At 58.3% G+C, this 25,340-nt stretch overlaps 4 protein-coding genes across 12 annotated transcripts in view; 3 read left to right on the plus strand and 1 right to left on the minus strand.

The window, feature by feature from the left end:
- The window catches only part of CTCF (CCCTC-binding factor), a 57,123-nt gene extending 52,509 nt beyond the window's left edge, over positions 1–4,614 (plus strand). For 4 of the 5 annotated variants that reach the window (XM_055306924.1, XM_055306922.1, XM_055306923.1 and 1 more), the window contains 2 exons: positions 1,759–1,920; positions 3,105–4,614. In XM_055306924.1, coding sequence (XP_055162899.1) covers positions 1,759–1,920; positions 3,105–3,289 — 347 coding nt within the window. In that variant the 3' untranslated portion in view covers positions 3,290–4,614. The remainder of the gene's footprint in view (positions 1–1,758; positions 1,921–3,104) is intronic. The other variant, XM_055306926.1, reaches the window with a different exon arrangement.
- Positions 4,615–8,595: 3,981 nt separating this feature from the next.
- On the plus strand, positions 8,596–19,993 carry CARMIL2 (capping protein regulator and myosin 1 linker 2). Its single transcript, XM_055306895.1, is given in 39 exon segments — positions 8,596–8,717; positions 8,913–9,007; positions 9,094–9,144; positions 9,357–9,419; positions 9,527–9,651; positions 9,762–9,853; positions 10,054–10,124; positions 10,238–10,311; positions 10,454–10,529; positions 10,608–10,696; positions 10,806–10,900; positions 10,976–11,062; positions 11,143–11,255; positions 11,349–11,496; positions 11,499–11,601; positions 11,679–11,783; positions 11,906–11,975; positions 12,080–12,161; positions 12,262–12,358; positions 12,449–12,506; positions 12,635–12,807; positions 12,977–13,139; positions 13,224–13,325; positions 14,331–14,459; positions 14,551–14,664; positions 14,810–14,970; positions 15,056–15,143; positions 15,346–15,501; positions 15,607–15,673; positions 16,148–16,377; positions 17,226–17,326; positions 17,409–17,772; positions 17,855–17,977; positions 18,560–18,596; positions 18,762–18,833; positions 18,927–19,148; positions 19,264–19,344; positions 19,660–19,737; positions 19,826–19,993. Coding segments are annotated over 39 exon segments (4,311 nt in total). The 5' UTR covers positions 8,596–8,674; the 3' UTR covers positions 19,939–19,993.
- On the minus strand, positions 19,959–23,465 carry ACD (ACD shelterin complex subunit and telomerase recruitment factor). 2 transcript variants are annotated; one of them, XM_055306896.1, is made up of 12 exons: positions 23,107–23,465; positions 22,321–22,529; positions 22,095–22,188; positions 21,930–22,006; positions 21,753–21,797; positions 21,617–21,651; positions 21,316–21,467; positions 21,141–21,237; positions 20,981–21,061; positions 20,440–20,813; positions 20,228–20,319; positions 19,959–20,148 (listed from the first exon to the last, which is right to left on the minus strand). In XM_055306896.1, the coding sequence occupies exons 1-12, from the start codon at positions 23,458–23,460 to the stop codon at positions 20,070–20,072; spliced, it is 1,689 nt and encodes a 562-aa protein (XP_055162871.1). In that variant the 5' UTR covers positions 23,461–23,465; the 3' UTR covers positions 19,959–20,069. The 2 variants fall into 2 exon arrangements, with proteins under 2 accessions (XP_055162871.1, XP_055162872.1); XM_055306897.1 differs by lacking the exon at positions 23,107–23,465 and adding an exon at positions 22,555–22,705 and having other exon boundaries at positions 22,321–22,469.
- Positions 23,349–25,215, plus strand: PARD6A (par-6 family cell polarity regulator alpha). Of its 4 annotated transcripts, none has more exons than XM_055306898.1 (3): positions 23,349–23,479; positions 23,861–24,083; positions 24,338–25,215. In XM_055306898.1, the coding sequence occupies exons 1-3, from the start codon at positions 23,417–23,419 to the stop codon at positions 25,090–25,092; spliced, it is 1,041 nt and encodes a 346-aa protein (XP_055162873.1). In that variant the 5' UTR covers positions 23,349–23,416; the 3' UTR covers positions 25,093–25,215. The 4 variants fall into 4 exon arrangements, with proteins under 4 accessions (XP_055162873.1, XP_055162874.1, XP_055162875.1 ...); XM_055306899.1 differs by having other exon boundaries at positions 24,341–25,215; XM_055306900.1 differs by having other exon boundaries at positions 23,861–23,993.
- Positions 25,216–25,340: the final 125 nt, after the last annotated feature.

Genomic DNA, 25,340 nt, shown 5'->3' on the forward strand with positions numbered 1-25,340 from the left:
GCTGAGCCACCCAGGCGTCCCTGTCGGTATTCTTTATACAATAGTCCTGTCTCCTTTTATATGATGATGGCATCAGGGAGAAAATTAGGGAGTTAAGAATGACCCATTGAGGGGCTCCTGGGTGGCTTAGTGGGTTAAGCATCTGCCTTAAGCTCAGGTCATGATTTCAGGGTCCTGGGATCAAGCCCTATATTGGGCTCCCTGCTGAGTGGGGAGTGTGCCTCTTCCTCTCCCTCCTGCCTCCTTCCAACCCCCACTCATGCTCACTCTCTTGCTTTCTCTCAAATAGATAAAACCTTAAAAAGGTGGGGGGGCAGCCCTGGTGGCTCAGCGGTTTAGTGCCTGCCTTCCACCCAGGGCGTGATCCTGGAGACCTGGGATCAAGTCCCACATCAGGCTCCCTGCATGGAGCCTGCTTCTCCCTCTGCCTGCGTCCCTCTCCCTCTCTCTCTCTCTCTCTCTCTCTCTCTCTCTCTCTCTCTCATAAATAAAATCTTAACAAAAAAAGAGAAGTCTTTAAAAAAAAAAAATGACTCATTAAATCTGGCATAGTTAAGAATTAAGTCCAAAGGGACCCCTGGGTGGCGCAGCGGTTTGGCTCCTGCCTTTGGCCCAGGGCGCGATCCTGGAGACCTGGGATCGAATCCCACATCGGGCTCCCGGTGCATGGAGCCTGCTTCTCCCTCTGCCTATGTCTCTGCCTCTCTCTCTCTGTGTGTGACTATCATAAATAAATAAAAATTAAAAAATAAATTAAAAAATAAATAAAAAAAAAATTAAGTCCAAAAATTTGGCCTTAAAAAAATCCTCAGGGGGCACCTGGGTGACTCAGTCGTTTGAGTGGCTTACTTTGGATTTCCACTCCGGTCATGATCTCAGAGTCCTAGGATTGAGCCCTACATCAGGCTCCCTCCTCAGTGCAGAATCTGCTTTATGATTCTGTCTGCCTCTCCCTCTGTTCCACCCCCCCACCCTCCCGACCCCCCACCTCCACCCCCCAGTCTGTCTGTCTCAAATAAATCTTTAAAAAAAAAAAAAAGAAAGAAAGGCAGCCCAGGTGGCTCAGCGGTTTAGCACCGCCTTCAGCCTGGGATGCGATCCTGGAGACGCAGGATCGAGTCCCACGTCAGCCTCCCTGCATGGAGCCTGCTTCTCCTCTGCCTGTGTCTCTGTCCCCCTCTCTCTGTTTCTCTCATGAATAAACAAATAAAATCTTTAAGAAAAAAGAAAATATTAAAAAAAAAAAGAAAAGAAAACCATCAATTATAGTCCTAGAAGAACTCTAGGAACTTATGTCTCACACACACCCACACACACACACATACACCTGCCTACTCAGAATCAATCAGGGGCACATCTTCAAGGGTCCTTAGGCTTAGTAACCTGCTTTATCCTTGCATAATAGAAGGAACATATGTTTTCAACTTAAACATTGGCATTGTTATGTATCTGGAGCATGATGGATTTGCCGCTTAATTTGAAATTCAATATTTTAATGTCTAAAGCTAAGAGAAAAGAGTAATATAGGAATAGTAGTCTTCAGGTCAATTTGCATATTATTGTTAGCACAATACCAATTTATTCTTGTCAAGGTAAATAGCAAAAATTTTCTAGCAAAAGTATTTTTAAACGGACTTCTTTGATAAAAATACATAATTAGACTTAACAGAATATGTGGTTTTGTGTGGATCTGTCATATTTTTCTTCTACCATACTTTTCCCTGGCTCCCCACCTGTTATTTCTGATTTCATGAGAAGAAAATGCTGAGCCAGACCTGGATGACAATGAGGACGAGGAAGAACCTGCTGTGGAAATTGAACCCGAGCCAGAACCTCAGCCTGTGACCCCAGCCCCACCACCTGCCAAGAAGCGGAGAGGACGTCCTCCTGGCAGAACCAACCAGCCCAAACAGAACCAGCGTAAGTTACTTGTCTCAGCTCAGTAGCCTGGAGGGTGGCACCCTCCCCCCAACATGCTGGAGGAGCTGGCCCAGGCCCTTGTTTTGGGGGATGATGGGAACTAAGCCTTGAGAACAAGTTAAGAACACCAGGAACAAACTGTTAGGAACTTACTATTTAGTTTTTACTGGAAACTATGTGAGGAAGACCCAGGGAGCCTATTCTGCTTCAGGGAGAAGTAGTCCAGGGTAGAAGGGTACTCCTGTTCTACAAGATGGGTACTTTTAATGTGGGAGGGTTTTTGCAAAACAATCAAAGTCCTAGCCCCTCTGGCAGAAGTGATATGGTAATGATCGCAAAATAGCCTAATTTTAAAGGAAGAAGGATAAAGCAGTTTCTGTGCTATGATCCATTCTCCTAAGAATTCCAGGCCTGTGGATTCAAGTGCTGGCCTTTTGATTTGGGAGAGGACACAGTGGAGGTGTTTCTCACCACCTCACACTACTAATGGCAGTGGGCAGCAGTCTTGTATTAGCCTCGACCTTTGTGACAGCAGGCCCTGGGGCACTTGGGTCTGTGTTCTGCTCCTTGTTGCTGTGGATATCCTGAAAGCCAGCAGCATTTTTCTTTAACAAATGCATGATTTAATCTAGTTTTTATTGTACTCCCGGAGTCTCATGTGTAGATAGATGTCTGTTGCAGGGGAGCAGGGTGTTGGTTGACTATAGATAGACCCTTGGAGCCATTTCACCTGCACACACCAGAATGAAAATACTGGTGGAGGGCTCTGGGTGTGGGAGGCTTCAGGATCTGAGATGGCTGTTCTTGCTATAGGCGGTTCACCTCTAACAGCCCTGCGCCACACACATGGTGAGGTATTCTTAGTCACATGCTTTCGGCGTCTTTTGCCTATCTCATACTAGTGCAAAGCTCAATATTATGACATTAAGTAAAACTAAGGCCTTTAATATGGAATTTGGGAGGCATGTGAAGATGAATGTCAGCATTTAGTTCTTTGATAGTTTCTACCGTTTTGGGGCTTTATGAATGGCAGTATTTTCGATCATTACGTCGTTTTTTACTTGCTCTGCTGCTAAGGCTTTACTACACTGCTGACATTCATTTAGTGTCGAGTCTGACAGGACCCTTGCAATCTACAGGGGCTTTAATGGAGCATTTGTTTTGTTCATGCTCTTTCTTGCCAGCAACAGCCATCATCCAAGTGGAAGATCAGAATACAGGTGCAATTGAGAACATTATAGTTGAAGTCAAAAAAGAGCCAGATGCAGAGCCCGTAGAGGGGGAGGAAGAGGAGGCTCAACCAGCTGCCACAGACGCCCCCAACGGAGACCTCACGCCCGAGATGATCCTCAGCATGATGGACCGGTGATGGCGGGGCCTTGCTCATCGCCAAGACTGCTCTGGGCTGTGTTTAAACGGCCCGCATCTTAATTTTTCTCCCTTCTTTCTTCTTTTGGCTTTGGGAAAAGCATCATTTTACACCATTTTACCAAACATACTGCGAACTAAAACTTCAAGGATGATGTTAGGAAAATGTGATTTTACTAGAACTTGCTGTTTGATGTTAGCAAATCATGGAATGTTCTGAGTCCCCAAGGGTTTACTATGAAGTGCTGAGGACAGTCTTGATGCCTAACTGGTTTTCTTAGATGGAAACAGAGACATTGAACCCTCTCTCTTGCTATGGTAAACCACTCCAGAATGGCCACCGGGTTTCCCAGAGTTCTAGGTCTTCTTCCCAGGAGAGTTTTTAATTGTAAATGCAGACTGGGAAGGACTTACACTTTTAAACTGATTTTTGCTTCTGCTTCTCCCTGACTCCCTTTGCTCGGAGCCAGCTGCACACCAGTAGTACGGCATGCTGCAGTCGGTGTCTGTCCTGAAGGCTTTGCCTCTTTCTTGGCAAAGTTTCTGGTATGGTCAAGCTTGTAAATAACTTTTTTTACATTTTAATCTTTTCCATTAATTAAGAGGTTGAAAAGAAGTGCAGTGTAAGAAAACCCAGCATTTTAATTACTTGCAAATTAAGTTACCACAGACTCTGTAGTGTGTAAATGTTGACAAGGAATTGGATCACAATCATGTAGCAGAATGGCACCCAGACTGCTGCCCGCTAGTGATGGACACCCACGTGGAAGATCGTGATTTCCAGCCCATGGAGCCAGCATTTGAACCTTGTACAATTAACTTTCAGTTATGATTTCCCATCTACATTTTCTTTGCTCTGTTTGTAGCTGAATTTTGTGTTTTATGACTCCTCTGTTCAAGCAGAAGGGTGATTATGAGTGGGTCACAGCAGCCCTTAAAAGCTGGGCCAGAAAATTTCACTAGGTCAGTAATTTAAACTTTGGATCTGCAAAAAAATAAAAATAATAAACAATAATAATGTGAAACAAAACCAACTAAAAATGATTCTTGCACATGAACTGTCACATGTTTGAAATGTGTTTTTTAGAGAGCCTCAGTCTTGCTGATTTCAAACACTTTTTTCTTCTGTGTATTGCTTTTAAAAGAGCCATCAGTTAGCTATCAGACTCTAGGTTGATGCATTTTGTACTTAGCTGTACTGTGTGATATTTTTCATTATTTTAGGACGCCAACATGAGACCTGTAATAAAATATGTAATGGGGTTGAAAGCTGGGGAGGAGGATCTACTGCTGTACAGCTAATAAATCATAACGGATTAACAAGTGCTCCAGACACTCCGTCACGTGTGATCTATGCTTAATGGGGGCCCCAGAGGGTCCGCATGGCCTCGGGTGCAGGCCTGGTCGCCTTTCAGAGGCACACTCTATTCTCAGAGGCCACTTCCTCTCGAGACAGCACTTGGAAGATGATCTTGGCAAATGGTGGGATTATTGAGTGAATCCTGCTGTGGGTTTCTAACTCCCCAAAGGGGTGAGTAGCAAATGTGGATGAACGACTGCTCGCCCCGTGATCCACCTTAGGAGTGGTCCCTGTGGCAGAAGGGTGACCAGAGGTTAGAGATGCAGGGGCTCGTGGGAAGTTCTGTCCTCTGAGGCTCAGTTCAGTGAAGCCTGAGATCTGTACCTTGAATTCTGCCAAGTGCAGGATGACAGGCAGGGCCCATTTTGCCTCAGAGAAGCTCCTGTGGGAGGGAGGCCGGTGAGTCCACGAGCTGCAGGGACAGAGCCCTGCAGGGGCAGGTGCAAGGGAGTGGGAATAGGAAGTTGATGTGTTAGTGAAACACCTGCTGCTGCTGCTGGCCATTTCTGGACAGAGGGTTCGGCAAACCCATTTTAGGTAAAAGCTTCAGCCACTAATTCTAGGGCTTTTTGACCAGAATTCTGAATTGGTGGTTTCCAGTGAGAAGTAACAAAAGATAAGGTATGTGTGACCCCTTGGCTCTTGTCCTGTCCACGTAGTCCCATCTCCCAGGAAAACAGGTAACGAGGCCTCAAGACTCAGAACCTGGCAGTCCGCTCTTTGGACCGAGTGTTAGTGGCCTGAGGCTGAGTGTGGGGCTCTTTGTCTCACGCATGGGCCAGCCCCTTTGGAGGCCAGAGTACCCCCCCTACCATGTTTCGGTGGATGTATATAATTTGCTTAATTTTTTTGGTGTTTATAATCTCCAAGGAACAGTAAGTAAGTTCTTTATCTCTTATCTTCAGCATAGCTTTTTGTTGTTAAGACTTTATTTATTCATGAGAGACAGACGGGGGTAGAGACGTAGGCAGAGGGAGAAGCAGTCTCCCCTTAGGGAGCCTGATGTGGGAGTCTGATCCCAGGATCCCGGACTCACAACCTGAGCCAAAGGCAGATGCTCAACCAAGGAGCCACCCAGGTGACCCCCAGCATAGCTTTTTATCTCTCGTGTAAATTCAAGTTGTTTTAAATAAAAGTAGGTCAGTTTTGGATGGAGAGGGGGCAAGAAAAGTCATTCTGATGAAGTAGAAACTTAAAGGGGATCCCCTATTGCGTAGCCCATGATATACCCCATGTGACTCCATTATGTATAAAACCTTTTATTTGGGACGCCTGGGTGGCTCGGTGGTGGAGTGTCTGCCTTCGGCTCAGGACGTGACCCCGAGGTCCAGGACTGAGTCCCGCATCGGGCTCCCTGCAGGGAACCTGCTTCTCTGTCTCTCATGACTAAATAAAATTTTTTTAAAAACACCTTTTAAGATACAGATTTTATATTTATATATAATCAAAGTACAGAAGCCACTTCGCACCAGAGAACTTTTGATGGGGTCGTTACCCGCTGTTAAGCCATTATTTCCTTCCACACCTGGGCTGGCGCCACCCTGTCCCTGCTGCCCAGCCCAGCAAGCAGCTGGGCCCTTCGCTTCCTGTGGCCGCGACCTAGTCTTTTAAAACCCTCTGCAGGGAGCCTGGTGGCCGCCCGGGAGGTGCAGCCTGGCGCTGCTGGGGCGGGCGGGGCCTGTGCCTCCCGATGCGCTGTGGGCATTTCCCGCGCGTCCTCGGGGTGTGGTGCCCTCTAGGACGCAGACAAGCTGAAGGCCTCTCCGCCTGCGCTGGGTCACGGCGGTTAGGAGCTGAGTCCCTGTGTTCACCTGGTCTCTGACGGAGGTTGTAGTTCTGTCGCCGCCGTCCTGGCCGCCAGCAGTTGAGAGTGTGGCTAGCCTGTACCCCTGCCCTGACTTCCGCGCGATTCTGGTTGGCCCTCCCCAGACGGGGCACGTACCAGCCGTGTGCCGGCCTGGGGTCCCCGCTGCAGTCCTTCCCTCTTCGCGTCCTAATCCTCCTCAGCAGAAAAACCCCAGCGAGGTGGGTCTTCTCTTGTTCTGCCGTGGAGCCCTGGGGTTGCCCTGGCCGGCTTGGCAGAGGAGTCCACAGCGCCAGGCCCTGTGCTGGGCGCTCGGGCAGCATTTGCTCCTTACAGCAGCACTGAGGTGAGCTAATAGCTCCACTTACAAAGCGGGAACTGGAAGCCCAAAAAGGTTGACCAACTTACTTAGTGTGGAACACCTGGTGAGAGGTGGGGTGGGAGGTAAGTTCAGGCAGTCCGCCTTCAGGCCTAGCGCTGTTTTCTTAAAGCTTTTATTTGTTTGTTTATTATTTATTTATTTATTCATGGGGGGCGGGCAGAGACACAGGCAGAGGAGAAGCAGGCTCCGTGCAGGGAGCCCCATGTGGGATTCGATCCGAGACTCCAGGATCACGCCTTGGGCTGAAAGGCGCAAAACAGCTGAGCCACCCAGGGACCCCCTAGGACTAGCGCTCTCCACCTTGGCCTGCGGTGAGTGCCAGAGACCTACTGAGTTCTCACTCTAAGCCTTGTGGGTTCTATGTGGTCTTGGAGTCCTAGGTCTTAACCCAAACTCATCTTTCAAACTGGGTGACAGCAGAGCCGACTGGTGCCTCTTTGCAGGAACAGCTTCTCCGACTGAGTCCTCCCATCAGCCCTAGCTAGTCCTCTGCTTTCATACCATAGGCCTTTTGCCTGAGGGGAGGCTTTGCTCAAGCGGCCACTGTTCAGTTTGGCCCGGCACTTTGTCTCAGTCCCCTGCAGAGAGGAGATTCTGCTGAGAGGTGGAATGACCATATGCCTGGAGGAGGTTCCCACTTCTCTCCACCCTGAGGTGGGGAGGGGTAACTAGGTGCGGAGGAAGCCAAGGGACCCTGCTGACCACCTCTCATCTCCTCTCAGGGCTATTTCACCCCCACCTGGCTGAGCTGTAGGCAGGGGCAAAGGTCTGTTCCTAATACGTAGAGTTTAATTGGATTGTAGTGGAAGAAAATAATAATTCTCCTGTGAACCCGCATCTTTTACAGGGCAGCATGCTTCTGGTTAGCAGGACCCCACCCCATGACCTGCTGCCCCTCCCAGCCCTGGAGACACTAGCTTTCCCCTCCTCTAGGGGTTCCCCTCTCCCTAAGCTCTCTCCAGCAGAGGTGAGGGCCCGTGGAAGGGAGAGGCCCCCCATGTACCTGGCCTTTGCTCACCCCTCATCGCCTGAGAATACTCCCCACCTTCCAGCCTTCAACTGGCCTGAACCTGATGAAAGCTGAGGACCCCGCACTGCAGAGCCTCCATCTGGCATTTTTCCTGCCATTTCAAAAGCTGGCGGATTGCCGGGACGCTTGGCTAGCTCATGTGACAGAGCATGCGACCCTTGATCTTGAGACCGTGAGTTCGAGTCCCCCTAGGGATTACTTAAATAAGAATTGGTGGATCTCCCACGGGGTCACAGACTCCGGGTTAGGACCAACAGATTAGATCCCTCAGGTACCACCCGGGTGTTAGGAAAGATCCTGGGAGAGATCTGATGCTCCTTGCTGAACAGACGCTCCTCCTGGCGGCCCCCTGTCCGCCTCCACAGCCGGATTTTGGAGGACAAACGCGGGTGGGCCGCAGGGATTCCCCGAGCGGGCAGCGCCCCCTGGTGCCCGCGGCAAGGACTGCGGCGCGGGGTGGAAGTTCGGGGTTAGGACCCACAAGAGGCGCGCGCCACGAGCACGACCCCCCTCCGCCCTCCGCCCCCCCCCACCCCTACGCCTACCCCTACCCCACGGCTGCCCTGCCCGAGGAGCTCCGGCGCGGCAGGGCGGGCGGACAGCTGGGACTCTGCCCCCCCTCCTACGTCTCCCGGCCGCGGAGGCCGAGGCGGGGAGGAGCCGGGCTGGGGGCGGCCTGGCAGGAAGCCGCGCGTACCTTCCGCCGCAGGAGGAGCAGGTGGCTGCAGTGCGGGCCGGGCCCCCAGGCTTCCTGTGTGCGCGCCCGCCCGCAACTGCTTCTCGGAGCTGCTTGGGCCACCCCGCGGCCCCATGGCCCAGACCCCCGACGGCGGCATCTCGTGCGAGCTGAGAGGTAAGCTCACCCGGCGGGGCGGCCGGCCCCCGCGAGCACTTCTCTCTGCTCCTGGGAAGGGCCTGGCGCCCCCACCTCCACTCCGCCCCTTGCTGCTGGCCCACACATGAGCCCAGGCCACAAGCCTGGTACAGACCACGGCCCGAGTGACCTCGAGGGATGACCAAAGTCACTCAGCAGGCTGCCATTCCACAGGCGAGATCACCAGGTTCCTGTGGCCCAAGGAGGCCGAGCTGCTGCTGCAGACCTGGCTACCCGAGCGGGAGGGTGCTGAGCGAGGTCATGTCCTGGTACGGCAGGGGCAGAGCCCGGGAGGGCCGCGGGGCGGGCGGAGAGCCTCCTGGCCTGCCCAGGGCTCAGACGCTCCCTCCCGCAGGCGCTGCTACGATGGCGAGCCTACCTGCTCCACACCTGCCTCCCCCTGAGGGTGAGTGGAGGCTGACTGCCGCCCCACCTCGCCCTCCGCAGCTTCCTTGGTGAGAGCTGCGTCCCCGACTTGTCTGGGGGCTCCGGCCTTCCAACGGCACTGGGCTCTGAGGCAGGCAGGGCTGGCTCTGAGCTCCGGGCTGCCTGGGGGACTGGGATCCTAGGAGCGGGGGGGCTAGGGCCTCAGTTCCAGCTGATTGGGGCACTCCATAGGTGGACTGCACATTCAGCTACCTGGAGGTCCAGGCCATGGCGCTGCAGGAGACACCCCCTCAGGTGAGACAGCTGGTACCCCCCCCCCCCATGGCCTGCAGACTGGTTTTTGCCCCTGCTTCCATCTTTGGCCACAGGTGGAGCCCAATCCAGCAGCCCTCCCTCCCCAGGTGACTTTTGAGCTAGAGTCCCTGCCTGAGCTGGTCCTGGAGTTTCCTGGTGTGGCTGCCCTGGAACAGCTGGCCCAGCACATTGCTGCAGCCATCAAGAAGGTCTTCCCTTGCTCCACCCTTGGGTGAGGCCCAACGACAAGGGACCAGCAGGAAAGGAGGGGTGTGCTCTGGATGACATAAGTGGGTTGCCTCCCATCCCAGGGGCTACAAGTCCCCTTCTCCCCCTCCCCAGGAAGCTATTCCGGAGGCCCACATCCCCCTCCATGCTGGCTCGCCTGGAGAGAAGCAGCCCCTCTGAGGACACTGTGCCCAGCAGCCCCTGTGGTAAGGGCCAAGAAAAGGCCACACAGGGCTTCCAGTGTATCCCTATCCTGCAGCCCCAGACCCCTGAATTGACGGTCTCCCAAACTGAACAGTCACTCAAAGCATAGCCACCACGCAGCTTGGGTCTGATCTTCTCTCTCTGACCTTTTTTCTCTCTCCTTCTCCTCTTCACTCCTTTACACCCCTGGCACCTCCCCCAGGTGGCTTCTTGGAGACATACGAGGCCCTGTGTGACTACAATGGCTTCCCTTTCCGAGAGGAGATTCAGTGGGTGAGAGTACGGCCCTCCTCGGGGGCTCTAGAGATATCTGGTCCCCCATGTGCACTGGGTCCCCTTACCCCTTGTGACCCCAAGCCAGTTGGAGACATCTTCTTCCCATCCAGGATGTGGACACCATCTACCATCGTCAGGGCTGTCGCCACTTCAGTCTATGCGACTTCAGCCATCTAGGCAGTCGGTCTGTGGCCTGCCAGGCCTGGGAAGGGAGGGAGATCCCATGACCCGCATTCCTGGGCCTCAGCCTCTCCATGGAGGGGTATGTGGGCCTAGGATCTGGCTGGAGGGCCCTGAACTCCACCCCTGCCCCTTCCCCCACCCAGGGACCTGGCCTTGAGTGTGGCTGCCCTGTCCTACAACCTATGGTTCCAATGCCTCTCCTGTGTGGACATGAAGCTGGTAAGAGTGTAGCGGCAGGGAGGAGCAAGGGCGTGGGGACCAGCCTGCGACTCACTGAGCCCCCACTCTGGTTCTCAGAGCCTTGAGGTCTCAGAACAGATTCTGCACATGATGAGTCAGTCGTCCCACCTGGAGGAGCTAGTGCTAGAGAACTGCGGCCTGAGAGGGTAAGGGCGGCAGGGCAGGGCTTGGGACAGAAGTCTGGGAGCTTGGGATCCGACGGAGGCTTGTGGCCTGGAGGAGATGGGAATCTCACGCCTGGGGTCTGGTCCCCAGAGACTTTGTCCGGCGACTGGCCCAGGCACTGGCGGGGCACTCAAGCTCCGCCCTCCGGGAACTTAGCCTAAATGGGAACCTGCTGGACGACCGAGGTACGCGGGGCCTAGGGACGCCCGGGGGGCTGGTGCTGGAGGAAGTGCGGCAACACAGCTGCCCCCGTTCCCCAGGCGTGACTGCTCTCAGCAGACACCTGGAGCATCGCCCAGGAGCCCTAAGGAGGCTCGGCCTGGCGCACACAGGGTTGACCCCGAGAGGTAGGTCGGGGCCCAGCGGGGCGGGGCGGGGGGGGCGGGGGTGCCTGACTGCCGCGAGCCACCCCGTCCTCCGCCCCCAGGAATGAGGTCTCTGGGCCGCGCACTGGCTGCCAATGTGGCCTTTGACACCGCCCTGACCCACCTGGACCTTTCCGGGAACCCTGGGGCGCTGGGGGCGTCGCAGGACAATGGGGTGAGTGTCTTGGGAGGCGAGGGCGGGCGCTGCAGGCAGGGCTGTCGGGCTCCCCGAGCGGCGGTCCCTGACCCTCCGGCCACCTCCCGTCAGGGCCTCTACGCTTTCCTGAGCCGTCCTAACGTTCTGACGTTCCTGAACCTCGCGGCCACCGACGCCGCCCTGGACACTGTGAGAGGCGGGCCGCGGGGGGCGAGCGGGGGGCGCGGCCGGGCGGGGGCGGAGGGGGCGCGGCCGGCGTCCGAGTGGCCCACACCCTCCTCCCGCAGCTCTTCGCCGCGCTGGCCCGCGGCTGCTGCCCCAGCCTCCGCCACCTGGACGCCTCGAGGAACGTCTTCTCCCGCACGTAAGGGGGGCGGGCCGGGGGGGCCGGGAGCCGCCTCCCCGCGCCCGGAAGCCCACTCCTCCGCTCGCCCACCCCAGGAAGTCCCGGGCCGCGCCCGCCGCGCTGCAGCGCTTCCTCAGCCGCGCGGGGACGCTTCGGCACCTGGGCCTGGCGGGCTGCAGGCTGCCGCCCGACGCGCTCAGGTCAGTCGCCGCCCCCGCCCCCGGGGCGCCCCCCCCCGCGTCCCGGCCCTTCCTGCGGGGAATCCGTCGCGCCTGGGGCCCCCTCTCCCAGCTCCCGCCACCCCGGTGACGTCCCCTCCCAGGGCCCTTTTGGAAGGCCTCGCGCTCAACACGCACACGGGCGACCTGCACCTGGACCTCAGCGCCTGTGAGGTGAGCGCCGCACGCGCCCGGGGCTGCGAGGCGGGGCGGGCCGGCGGGCGCCTGAGCCTCCGCACCTGTGGCCCGCTGGTCTGAGCGCCGCCTGTCACCTTCAGCTGCGCTCAGCCGGCGCTCAGGTGATACAGGACCTGGTGTGTGACGCCGGCGCCGTGAGCTCCCTGGATTTGGCCGATAATGGTGAGGCCGCCCCGAAACCCACCCTCCCACTGCCCACCCCGTTCCCACCCCAGCCCCACCCCCTCCGCCTCTCCTGATGCGTGACCCGAGGCGCCCCTAGGCTTCGGCTCAGACATGGTGACCCTGGTGCTGGCCATCGGGAGGAGCCGGTCCCTGCGACATGTGGCACTTGGAAGGAACTTCAACGTCCGGTGCAAGTGAGCCCCCATTCCACTCCCTCCCGGGCCTCCCAGACAGCACCCCGCCACCCGACCGGGTCCTTCCAAACCACGGCTCCTGCCCCACAGGGAGACCCTGGACGACGTCCTGCACCGCATTGTCCAGCTCATGCAGGATGACGACTGTGTGAGTCTGGGGGCCACGCGGGATCCTCAGGCAACGGGCCCCTGTGGCTCCTGCTCCCTCAGACCCTGCAACCTGCCCTCCTTGCTGATCGCTGATTCCGGACCCAAATGGCTTTTCCTTAACTCCAGCCCTTGCAGTCTCTGTCCGTGGCTGAGTCGCGGCTAAAGCAGGCCTCCAGCGTCCTGCTCCGGGCCCTGGGCACCAATCCCAACCTGACGGCGCTGGACATCAGCGGCAACGCCATGGGTGACACCGGCGCCAAAATGCTGGCCAAGGCACTTCGGGTCAACACCAGGCTCCGGTGGGCGGGGGCGGGGCAGGAGGGCGGGGCGGGGCGGGCGGGCTAAGGGGCAGGGCGGAAGGTGGAGGAGCAGAGGCAGCCGACTGGAGCGCGAGGTGACTGGACCTGGCCCGCGGGTTGGGTGGAGCCTGCGGAGCTCTGCCCTTGACTGAAGCCCGGCCTGGCCCAGGTCTGTGGTCTGGGACCGGAACCACACGTCTGCCCTGGGCCTGCTGGACGTGGCGCAGGCCCTGGAGCAGAACCGCAGCCTAAAGGCCATGCCTCTGCCACTGAACGACGTGGCCCAGGCACATCGCAGCCGCCCGGAACTGACCGCCCGCGCAGTGCATCAGGTGTGGGTCCCTCTCTCCTCGTCCCTGCCCTGTTCTGTGCCCTGGCCCCGCCTCCTACCCCTTCTCAATATCCCTTGTGCCCAGATCCAAGCCTGTCTTTTGAGGAATAACCGTGCGGACCATGCCTCTTCTGACCGCATGCCCCGGCCGCGGCCACCTGGTCTGGTCTCAAACCCCTCAGAACAGGTTAGTGTCTCCTCTCTCAGCCTTGAGTAGGCACAGAAGATTGGGGATGGGAAGAGCTGTAGCCGCTGGAACCCTCCAATGAGTTTGAGGGTCTGACTTTCTTGGGGCGAGGCTGCCTAAATTATACTCTCCAGGACAGGTAGCTCTCCCAAATAACACCCCCGGATGACTTTTAGAAGCATTTAAATAGGTTCTTCTGTTTAAGATGGTAGATATTTAAAATTTCTCCCTTAATTCACTCCCCACCCCCAGCTGATTGTAGCCCCATCTGTGACTTGCCTTTTGCAGGGCTCTCTTCTCTACCGACCTCTGCTGGGGCCAAACCCAGCAACCCTTTTCCCTGGCTTCGTCCCTCTCCACTACCTTGCCTTTGTGCCATGTTCCCACCTATTCATTCCCAAATTCCCCTTCTTTCCCAGGCTTTTGAGCCCAGGCATCTTGACCCAGACATTCTACAGGGGCTTCACATTCTGTACACCTTAAAATGATTTTATCACCTCCCAGAAACCCTTCTCTCTACCCTAGAACCCATTCTCACCCGTGCTCAAACTGACCAAGTGTTTTGGACAGGGGTTTGGGCCAGGTCTCTCCTGGCCATATTAGAACCCCCACGGAGCTCCTTGCTCCTATCTCTGCTAATTCTCCAACACACTGCTCCTCACCCCCACCTCAACTATCTTCTTGCTCCTCCCGGTCCTTCTTCCATGTCTCTTCCCAATTCTGCCCACCGCATCCTGTCCTCTATGTGGCTAGTAAGCAGAGTGATCTAAAAACATAGACGTGCCTAACCGTTCCTTGTCTTCCTGCTCTGGACACCCTAAAATGAACCAAAGGAGACACTGCTTGCCCTCCTTGAACAGATAGGGTCCGTGAGTGGCTGGCCGGATAGTATTGGCTCCAGGACCTCACTCACCCTGTTGGAGACCCTGGGAAGGAAGCAGAGTCCAGGGGGCTGGAGGGGATCAGGACTTCACTGATTCTTGATGCACACCTCCTCCCCCCTAGGAAGTGAATGAACTGTGTCAGTCAGTGCAGGAGCACATGGAGCTCCTGGGCTGTGGGGCTGGACCTCAGGGTGAAGCTGCTGTGCACCAGGCAGAGGATGCCATCCAAAATGCCAACTTCTCTCTCAGTGTGAGCACGCCTTCCCCAACCGCTGCTGCAGGGACCCTTCCTCTCTTAATCAGGTGTCAACTTGAAACTCCTTCTCTTACTTGGCCTCCAGATCCTCCCAATTCTGTATGAGGCTGGGAGCTCCCCAAGTCACCAGTGGCAGCTGCGGCAGAAGCTAGAGGGCCTCTTAGGACAGGTGGGTGAGGTCTGCCGCAAGGATATTCAGGTAAGATGGTACCCTTGCCCCAACCCCACCTCCGTAAACAGGCTTGACACCTATCTCATAGGTTTGACTGTGTTATCCCTTGTGTCAATGTTCTGTGGGGGCTGGAGCCTCAGGCCACACTCTCCATGCTCTGATCTTTGCCCAGGACTTCACTCAGGCCACACTGGACACAACAAGGAGCCTCTGCCCACAGATGCTACAGGGACCCAGGTGGAGGGAGCAGCTAGAGGGGGTCCTGGTGGGCTCAAGGGGCCTCCCAGAGCTGCTCCCAGAGCACCTACTACAAGATGCCTTCACTAGGCTCAGGTGGGCTGGATGGGCCTGGGCTGGACTGGAATGAACAGGACTGGGCAGAGATAGCTCATTCATCTTTGCTCTCTCTCGCTCTCAGGGATATGCGGCTGTCAGTTACAGGGACCTTGGCAGAGAGCATTGTGGCTCAGGCTCTGGAGGGGCTGAATGCAGCCCGGGATCGGCTGGTGAGGGACAATCGTGCACATGCACCACATGCACGCACAGGCACACGCACCCACATACCCACAGTGACCTGCCACTGCCTTGCAGGGGTTCTGTAATGTCTTCTGGGGTCCTATAGCCCAGAGATATTTCAGGGTTCCTTTAGGACTGATGGGACTATGGCTGAGGCCCAACTGCCTGTCTTTGGGGTGCCTGGTATTGCAGGTAGAGAATCTGGCTCGGCAGGCAACAGTGGCAATGCCTCTTGCTATACCAGCGCTGGATGGAGGTGAGACCAGCCCCCTTGGGCCTGGGGAATTGGAAGGTCTTTTCTTCCCTGAGGAGGTGAAGGAAAAGCAAGAGGATGAAGAAGAGCAGAAGGTATGTGGTCTCAGAACTCTAGATCTTCCCATCTTGTTATGGAGTGTGGAAGGCAGGGAGGCAGCTTCCCTGTGTCCCAGGCTGAGTTTCTGCCCTCCCCACTAGGATGACAGTCCTCCACAAAAATGGCCTGAGTCCAGCCAGTGCCTTCATTTGGTTCCCTCCACTCACAGTAAGTCAGGGTCTGGGGAAAAGGGAATTAACCAGGTCGGGCTGAAAGTTCTTCATTAGTTCTGGGGACCTGGACACGTGGATACATTCAGTCTTGTCCAAGGAATTCCCTGACCCTTGACTGAGCCAGCCCAGGCCCTCTGCAACTTGCAGGCTGGGGTCTGCTGTGGTCGGCGTGGAGCAGGACCTGAGCAGACCAGGACCCGGCCACGGCCGCCGTCTCCATTCGCCTCCCCCGCCCCTTTCCCCACCCCCAGGATGCGCATGCTTGGAGGCAGCGCAAAGCCGCGCCGCTCGGGGCCGCGCTCAGCACCGCGGACAGCGGCGCGGGGGAGGGGCGGGGGGGGCGGGCGGCGTAGCCGGGCCCCTCCCCGCGCCCTGGGCGGGTCCCCCGCCGCCCTAGCGCCGCTGTCACCACCACCTCCCCACCTCCCCTGGCTCGCTGCTCGGTGCTCTTCTGGTGCTCTCCCCTTAGGTGCTGCTGAGGTACCGGAGCCCGAGCTGGCGGCTCCGGGGGAAGATGCGGAGCCGCAGGCGGGGCCTTCTGCGCGTGGCTCTCCGAGCCCCGCCGGCCCCGGGCCCCAGGCCGGCCCACTGCCTCGCATGGACCTGCCACCCTCTGGACAGCCCCTGCGCCATCCGACCCGGGCCCGGCCGCGGCCACGGCGCCAGCACCACCACCGGCCGCCGCCGGGGGGCCCCCAGGTGAGTGCCCTTCCCCCCCTCTAGAGCTCTTGGAATTGGGGGTCACGAGTGGCTTGTTCGCTCCTCAGGAGTGATGGCGGCTAGGGAGGTGGGTTGTAGGGGCCCAAGACCACCTAGTCGTGCTGCCGTGTCTTGGCTTCTTCCTGGCCACCCCTTCCCCAGGTTGTTCCCATGCAGGGTCATGAGTGTGTGGATTTCACTGGGGGTAGATCTCAGTTTGGGACTGCACTTTGTGTTGGCCCTTTGCATGGATGGATGTGCGAGGGAGGGTGTCCATCTTATCCTCCCTCTTCCAGGGTTCCTGAAAGATGCTGGGCCCCCAGGCTGAGGGGAAAATCCTGCATCTACTGCAGGTCCAGTGGGTGTTTATATGAGATGTGTATGTGCGCTGGGTACTGGTGGGGGCAGCGGACACAGGGCAGAAGGCAGAGAGTCAGCTTGAGGCCCCCCAGAGGGTCTGACGCAGCAGCAGGCGCCGCTGAGCTGCCAGCAGGCCGGGTGGGGTGGGGGTGGAGGGTACTGCAGGGAACTGTTTGGAGCAGAGGGGGTGGCAAATGGGAATGTGTGACCCAGGGGGCCTCTGGGTTCTAGCCTGCTGGTTCAGGGTGTGTAAGAGACTCCATGGGACAAGAACAGGTGTGGGCCAGGTTTGTGTGTCCAGGGCCAACTACTGGCGAGGGGATATGAGAAACTAGCATCTCTGCCCACCAGCTGCACAGGAAGGTTTGTCAGTAGCCCCTTAGGGTCACTCCATCTCCCGGGTCCTGGAGTTGCCTAGGCCAGGTTGCTGGACAAGGGGTGGAAAGAATTCATGGTGTGCTCAGCCCTGACCCTATGGTGTCCCCCAGGTGCCCCCAGCCCTGCCGCAGGAAGGGAATGGGCTCAGTGCCCGCGTGGACGAGGGCGTGGAGGAATTCTTCTCCAAAAGGCTGATCCAGCAGGATCGCCTGTGAGTGAGGGGCAGTTGTAGTGGGTGGGAGGGGGTGGGCTGTTCCATGGGCCTTCCCACTCACTGCTGGCTGTTCCCACAGCTGGGTCCCTGAAGAGGACCCGGCCAACGAGGGGGGTGCCACCCCTGTCCCTCGTACACTGCGAAAGAAGCTGGGTACCCTCTTTGCCTTCAAGAAGCCTCGTTCAACACGGGGGCCACGGCCTGAACTAGAGACCAGCCCTGGGGCAGCTCCCCGCACTCGAAAGACCACTCTTGGAGACCTGTTGCGGCCACCAGCCCGTCCTGGCCGTGGTGAGGAGCCTGGTGGGGCTGAGGGGGGCACCAGCAGCCCTGACCCTGCCCGCAGGAGCCGGCCTCGTTATACTCGGGAAAGCAAAGCCTATTCAATGATACTGCTACCTGCTGAAGAGGAGGAGGAAACACTGGGTGCCAGACCTGACAAGGTAGGCCTGGTGACAAGGGGTGAGGGCTCTGCTAGGACTGAGGCAGTGGACTCTCTCCCCATCTGAGCTTCTCTGTCCTCAGCGACGTCCCCTGGAGCGGGGAGACACAGAGCTGGCCCCATCTTTTGAACAGCGGGTCCAAGTGATGCTGCAGAGGATCGGTGTGAGCAGAAGCAGCGGGAGTGCCGAAGGCAAGAGGAAGCAAGTAAGTTGGGAGGGATGCAAGTGCAAAGTGAGGGGGCAGGGGACATGTGGCTTGTGGCAGTCTGTGGGTGACATATGTGACCAGAAGGAGACTCATGACACACACACTGCTCTATTGGTTCCACCCCCTCTTCCTCAAAATAGTCATTGGCTTCAGCCTTTCTTCCTTCGTGGCTTCTGCCCTGGCCACTGCTGTCTCTTCCTTGGAGCTGGGATGGTCCTTTCTCTGTAGATTAACAAATCCCTGACCTTGCATTTGCATTTGAAACAAGTCCCCCAGGGACTTTCCCCTAAAGATCCTGTCTGGGTTCCTAACCCTGCCCAAGGCCTCAGACCCGTCACTTCTTTCATCTCACTGTGCTCCATCTGTGGCATCTCAGCGCCTTGTAACCCGTTCCTCTGTTGGGAGCTCCTCCTTGGCTACTTCCAGCCTCTCATCACCACCCATGGGTTGCATCAGCTTCCTCTTTACCCATCCCTGCATCTCCTGGTGGGCATTTAGTGGTAGTTACAAGAATGAAGAAAGAACAAGGCTAGAGTGAGGGCAGGACCGGACTGAGTTTGACTTCCCTGTTTCCTACAGAGCAAGGATGGAGAGATCAAGAAGGCTGGCTCAGATGGTAAGTGGGACCCTGTCCTAGGATAGTACCATTTTGGTGAGGGAGTTGTCCTTAAAGATAGTCTCCAAGGCATTTCTTGTCCTGGGGTTTAAAGGGAAAGAGGCCAGGTTTTTCTTCCCCTACCTCCCAAGGGCTGGTGCTTGAACCCCCAGCCCCTCCTTGCAGGTGACATCATGGACAGTTCCACAGAGGCCCCTCCCATCTCCATCAAGTCCCGCACCCACTCCGTGTCTGCTGGTGAGTAAGGGCTGCTATCTGTTGGGGGGACATGCAAGGATAGGCAGGAGGGAGATCAAACCATTGATTAGGCTCATACCCTTCTCCCTTCAGACCCCTCGTGCAGACCTGGTCCAGCGGGTCAAGGGCCTGAGTCTACCAGCTGGAAGACACTGGGGCAGCAGCTGAATGCAGAGCTCAGGGGCCGTGGTTGGGGCCAACAGGATGGTCCGGGCCCCCCCTCTCCTTGCCCCAGCCCCAGCCCACGAAGAGCCAGCCCCTCCCCAGACAGCCTGGGCCTCCCAGAGGACCCTTGCTTGGGCCCCAGGAATGAAGGTAAGCAGGTACCCTAGCTCCCACTCCAATACTGGGCTCCCCAGCCGGACAGAGGGGGAGGCAAGGGATGGGGATAGCTGTCCAGACCATCCCCTGATACCCTGGCCTCCTCTAGATGGCCAACTGAGGCCAAGGCCTCTCTCGGCAGGGCGACGAGCAGTGTCTGTGCATGAGGACCAGCTCCAGGCCCCTGTTGGTGAGGGGGGACACCTCCCTGTGTGCTTGAGTGCAGGAGACGGGGGAGGGTAGACTCCAGGACTCCCTTCATGGCCCTGGTCCTTGGAGGGGGCCACCAGTGATATGAGATTGCACAGCCAGGGAGCCAGAAGGCATGGAGCAAGGGTCTGACGAACCCTTCCTACTAGCCCTAACTCACGAGGGGTGGGAGGAGGCAGGGGAAGGGGGGGACGCTCTGCAGGCAACAGTGTGTGCTCATGCATACACACAGTGGAAGTCCAGGAGGAGGGGTGGGAACAGGCACCCCCCCTTGCCAAGTATTTGTGTCTCTCAGAACGGCCCCTGAGGCTGCAGCGCTCCCCTGTCCTCAAGCGGAGGCCGAAGCTTGAGGCGCCCTCCTCTCCAAGCCTCGGTAAGAGGCAGCTGGGGCCACTGGGGAGGGGAGCAGGACTGCTTGGTCCAGTCTTGACCCCTTCTCTGCCTTTCTCCTTCCCTTGCAGGATCTGGCCTTGGAACCCAACCTCCACCCCCACAGCCTACAGAGCCCTCCAGCCCCGAGCCAACCCCCCCCTCCCCAGCCACAGACCAAAGAGGCGGCGGCCCCAACCCCTGATCCCTCTCCTTTTCCTGCCGCATGAGATTATTTTATTAAAAAACTCAAAGGAGCAGAGTGTGGAACACTGTTTGTCGATCTTCAGCCGGGGATCTGTGTGCATACATCCGCCCACATGCCCACGTGATCCCTCACACCTGGGTTAGCTCAGACTCCGGCTGTGGCTCCATCAGAAAGTGCAAGGCCCAGGCCACGAGCTGGGGAGGAAGCCTGGGAAGAAAACCATGGCTGTATGGCAATGGAGACTGGGACTGGTGACTGAAAGCGGGGGGCAGCCCTTGGCACTCACCTGACAGCTTGGACCTGGGCACACAGGGAGGTGCAGGGTGGCTCGTACTCATACTGGAAGGCGGAACCATCACGATGCCTCTTTGGAGGGTCCTGAAAGTGATGTGGTAGCAAGAGCAGGGCCTAGAAGGACCCCTAATCCAAGGCTACTCCCCACCCCTACTCCCAGCTGCACCCAAAGCCCACCCCATTCTACTATCCACCTATGCTCACCCAAACGGGAGTGGATTCCAGGGCTCCTGTGGCGTTTTTTGTCCTTGGAGAGTGATGCCAGTTCTTGAGGGGCAACCCTAGCTCCTTGAACTCCAGGCTGGGTTTCTGGGCCTTGGTCACAGTGGCCTGATGTGGGCTGGGTACATGGCCAAGGGGTGACAGACTTGGGGTGCAGCTCAGGAGTGGGGAACTGGGTACAGGGTTAGAGTGTGGGGAGCCAGGGGGCAGGGGGCCATGGGCTGAACAGATGGCTGGTACAGCCTGGGAGCTGCCCTTCTGCACTAGGTCTGAAGCTGCCAAGGACAGGGCAGGCAGAAGGCTGATGCTGGCACCGCTTTCCTCTGAGGACACGTGGCTGGGTAAAGCTGGGGTTCCTGGGAAGAAGGGGACCATGAGTACAGCCCTCGCAGCTCAGTGGCCTGTGAGTTTAGGCAGGCCTACAGGGACAGTGCTTATCCCCCATCTGGGTGAGCAGCCGTTTGCAGCGGCCTGGGTACCCGGCTGAGAGCAGTGAATGCCTGTGGCCTGAGCATAACCTTACCTGAGGAAGTAGGTGAGGAAGGAGAGACGATAGTCAGCGATAGGTCCTGCAAAGCTGGGTCTGGTGGGGGCAGCTCTGGAGCTGAGGGTCAGGGGGAGCTTATTAGCACTGTGGGCATTGGGCCCCCAGGTACTCCCCTCTTCTCTCCAGTCCTCCTTACCCTGGGCACTGGGGCCTGGGCCCAGAGAGCTCAGAACTCGCTGGTCATTCTCTGAGATGTGCAGCCAGGAGCTGGGGACAGTGTACACAGCTTCTCCCTGTGGGGCATAAACTCTCAGTCTAGCCCTTGCCCAACTCCTCACCCTGACATTTCCCAAGGGAAGCCCCAGACTGACCGTGGCCCTACAGCGGGTGGAGGCCCAGCGGGTGAGGGGGGGCGCTGTGCAAGGGCCTGTCAGCATCAGACAGCTCTCAGCCAGGTGCACCAGCGCCCCCTGATGCTCCTGGTCCTCCTGCACCTCATCCAGAAGTTGAGACAGTGAAAGGCCTAAGGGCAGGGACCAGAGGATGGGCCAAAACTTGAAGAGGTGGGAGGGAAGGTTGGGCAGGGAGAAGAGCTTACTAAGGAAGCAAGAGGTGATGACTGGAGAGGTCACTCTGCGGGTGTTAGGGTCATTGGCCAACCCCCGTAAGTACCTGCGCTGGGGGAGATGGACTCTGAAAGGTGCTCCCTATAGAAACAAAGAGGACAAGCCTGAGGAACAATCCTGAGGCCTGTCTACACAGATTTGACAGAGCCACACTTGGCTGCAGAGCCCAACCCCATACTCACTCCAGGCAGTCAAATAGCTTTTTCTGCACATCCGGGTCCTGGTTGCTGGGGGCAAGAAAGGAGAGTAGCAGGCAAGGTTGTTACTGGAAGGCCTAAGCCCTGCCATCCGAAAGCCCCATTGCAACGGCAGCCAGGCCCGGGTAGGGAGAACAGCCGGTGAGGGGGGCCATCGCTTACCAACCAATCACCCGTTCCAGGGGCTGCTCTGTGGGCAGCAGGCTGAAGCGGTCCACCTGGAGGTAGAACTCCGCCGCCTGAGGGATTGAGTTTCGGGACAGGTTTTGGGGGCTTGTCACGGAGAGCCAGGCTCCTTAACCCGCCCAGGCCAGCCTCTCCACTCACCGCGCCGCCTTCGCCGACTTGGACGCGGACCCCACAGTCCTGCAGCAGCAGCAGCCGGCCTTCTGCCCCTCGGAAGCCGAACTCCTTCTCCTCCCTGCGGCAAGCACGGCCCTCGCGGCCTCAGCCCGCTCGAACACGGCGCCGCCCGCTAGCGGCCCGCCCACCCCCGGCGCAAGCCTCCCTCCCGCTACACTCAGCTGTCCCCGGGCTCCGCGGCGTCTCTCACCAGTCTGAGGCGTTCAGGGCCTCCCGCGTCACTAGGCACCGGACGCTGTGGGTCCCGTCAGACACAAGCAGCGCGGCCGCGACGTCAGATGTGTCAGGGACGCGGGGCGGGCCCGGGGCCTGGGCCTCGGCCTCGGCCTCCTGCAGCACCTGAGGGCGTCCACTGGCGTCAATCCCACGGCCCTCGGGCCCTGCCCTGGTCTCCGAGGCCTGAGAAGAATGCGGGAGGGCTCACCTCGAGCAGCTGCCCCGGCTGCGGACTTGAGAGAGCGTCTGACCCCAGGACCAGCTCTCGAATCCAGGGCCGCAGGACCAAGCTCCCCAAGCCCGCCATTCCCGCAGCCGCCCCGCACCGAGAACCGCCAGCCCGCGATTCCCGCGGACGCCGGGCCCCGCCTCTCGCCGTAGAGGAAGCGCGCTGTGGCGGGGCGGGACCCGAGGGCGACGCCCCGCCCCCATGCGTGCCCGCGCGTGCGCACGAGCTCGTGTGGTTCGGGAACGTGTGTGCAGACACTTTTTCGGTACGGTGGGTGCCTCCGAGGAACGGCCCGGCGTGTGGGCCGTTCGTCAAGACTCCCGTGCCGCCGGGCAGGATGGGGCCCAGGGCTGGCTGGGATGGGAAGGGAAGGATCTGGAGCTTGAGGCTGCGGCCACGAGTGGTCAAGCGAGTTGGCTCAAAGCCACTTCAACACCGTGTGAACCGAGTTGCTCAGCAAATACTTATGGTTCAGTTTCCTCATCTAAACGTGCAGTCTCGTAAGGCCAGTGGAAATACTAGGACACACACAACACTCGGTAAACGCCACTTCCCGGTCTCCCCTCGGAATGGCGAAGCCCCACCCCCAGACTCGGAGACTTGCGCGCAGGAGCGTAATGACGCAAGAGCACACGAAGACGCCCCCACCCCATCTCCGTTTCCTAGGAAACGTGGACTCCGCGTACCGATCACTGTCGCTGCCCCCTTGACGTCATGGTCCGGCCGGGAGGGCGGGGCGAGTGCTACCGCCAGGGGCGGGGCGACGGGCCGGTCGCCCGGGCTGTGCACCTGCGCCCAGGCGGGCCGCCTGGGGCACCGTCCCCGGCCCGCCGGCCTCACCATGGCCAGGCCGCAGAGGACTCCGGCGCGCAGTCCCGACAGCATCGTCGAGGTGAAGAGCAAAGTAAGGGCCCCTCTGGCTCCGGCTCCGGCCTCGGCCCTAGGCGCTTCCAATTCCCTATCCTCCCCTTTCCTGGCTTCTTAGTCCCCACCACCTTTTTCTCGCCTCCATCATTCATGTCCCATTCTCCGGCCTTTCCTCTCGCTTTCCTCCATCCATCCTCCTTCCACTGCCGGCCCCGAGAGCCCCTCTGTGGCCTTGGTACCTGGAGGGCGGGGAGAAGACCTTGGACAGCGTCCCTCGTCTCGTACTGGAGCTGAGGTCTGGGGGCAAGGCTGCAGCCATAGCGACAGCCTTTTCCGACCTCTAACACCCTCGGACCTGTGGTGGGAAAGGGCCCGGGCCCCGTCCTGACCCCTCCTCTCACCCACCCCCTGCCTCCAGTTTGATGCTGAGTTCCGACGCTTTGCACTGCCCCGCGCTTCGGTGAGTGGCTTCCAAGAGTTTTCCCGGTTGCTGCGTGCAGTCCACCAGATCCCGGGCCTGGACGTGCTGCTTGGCTATACAGATGCTCACGGTGACCTACTGCCCCTCACCAACGACGACAGCCTGCACCGGGCCCTGGCCAGCGGGCCCCCACCGCTGCGCCTGCTAGTACAGAAGCGGGGTGAGGAGGATGGGGTACAGTGGGCAGCCTCTGTGGGGTAGGACGGCAGGGCAGGTCTACAAGGGTTAGTGTATGCCCAAGGCGTCCAGGCTTCACCCTCTGCAGTCCCTGCCCTTGGCCTGACCTCCAAGTGGTAGGAAATAGCTACAGTGTCCCCTTCCCCAGGCCCGAGACTGAGGGAAAAGGGCCCACGTGGGAGAGCAGGGTTTCGAGAGCAGGGTTTCTGATCTCAGCACCCCCCCCCTCTCCTGCAGCAGAAGCTGACTCCAGTGGCCTGGCCTTTGCCTCCAACTCTCTGCAGCGGCGGAAGAAAGGGCTCCTACTTCGACCAGTGGCACCCCTGCGCACCCGGCCACCCCTGCTAATCAGCCTGCCCCAAGATTTCCGCCAGGTTTCTTCAGTCATAGATGTGGACCTACTGCCTGAGACCCACCGACGGGTTCGGCTGCACAAGCATGGCTCGGACCGCCCCCTGGGTTTCTACATTCGAGATGGCATGAGTGTCCGTGTAGCTCCCCAGGGCCTGGAACGGGTTCCGGGCATCTTCATCTCCCGCCTGGTACGAGGGGGCCTGGCTGAGAGTACGGGGCTGCTGGCAGTCAGTGATGAGATCCTCGAGGTCAATGGTATTGAGGTGGCTGGGAAGACCTTGGACCAAGTGACGGACATGATGGTCGCCAACAGCCACAATCTCATTGTCACTGTCAAGCCAGCCAATCAGCGCAATAATGTGGTGCGGGGAGCATCTGGGCGTCTGACAGGGCCTTCCTCTGCTGGGCCTGGGCCTACTGAGGCTGAGAGTGACGATGATAGCAATGATCTGGTCATTGAAAACCGCCAGCCTCCATGTTCCAATGGGCTGTCTCAAGGGCCTCCATGCTGGGACCTGCGCCAGGGCCGTCTACTTCCTGGTGCCCGCAGTTCTCTGCCCTCCCTGGATGATCAGGAGCAGGCCAGCTCTGGCTGGGGGAGTAGCATGCGAGGAGATGGTAGTGGCTTTAGCCTCTGATGGGCAAGGATGCAACCCCTTGCCACTCCAGGCTGCTGGGACATGGCAGGGACTTCCTTGGTGGGAGTTTTTAGCTTGCTCACAGGGCCCTCTCAGTCTGGGGAACATTAAAGGTTTTCTACAAATGCAGTCATGGTCTTTCTGTGTCCCAGGCTTAGCGTCCTCCATGGCCTCACAATTTTGCCTTCTGCCCTGGACACAAGGCAGGAGTGATAAGGACAACAGGGAGACCTTCCTGCAGTCAAGCA

Source organism: Nyctereutes procyonoides, unplaced genomic scaffold (genome assembly GCF_905146905.1).
Source record: "Nyctereutes procyonoides isolate TBG_1078 unplaced genomic scaffold, NYPRO_anot_genome, whole genome shotgun sequence".
In the NCBI taxonomy this organism is placed as follows: Eukaryota; Metazoa; Chordata; class Mammalia; order Carnivora; family Canidae; genus Nyctereutes; species Nyctereutes procyonoides.

Excerpts from the sequence above, each read along its gene's own strand:
- PARD6A (XM_055306898.1), top strand. The coding sequence starts at position 23,417 with ATGGCCAGGCCGCAGAGGACTCCGGCGCGCAGTCCCGACAGCATCGTC. Across the intron at positions 23,480-23,860 it reads TCGTCGAGGTGAAGAGCAAA|TTTGATGCTGAGTTCCGACG; the intron begins GTAAGGGCCCCT and ends CCCTGCCTCCAG. Across the intron at positions 24,084-24,337 it reads CCTGCTAGTACAGAAGCGGG|CAGAAGCTGACTCCAGTGGC; the intron begins GTGAGGAGGATG and ends CCTCTCCTGCAG.
- ACD (XM_055306896.1), bottom strand. The coding sequence starts at position 23,460 with ATGCTGTCGGGACTGCGCGCCGGAGTCCTCTGCGGCCTGGCCATGGTG. Across the intron at positions 20,814-20,980 it reads TTCCTCACCTACTTCCTCAG|GAACCCCAGCTTTACCCAGC; the intron begins GTAAGGTTATGC and ends CCTTCTTCCCAG. Across the intron at positions 20,320-20,439 it reads TGGAATCCACTCCCGTTTGG|GACCCTCCAAAGAGGCATCG; the intron begins GTGAGCATAGGT and ends CATCACTTTCAG.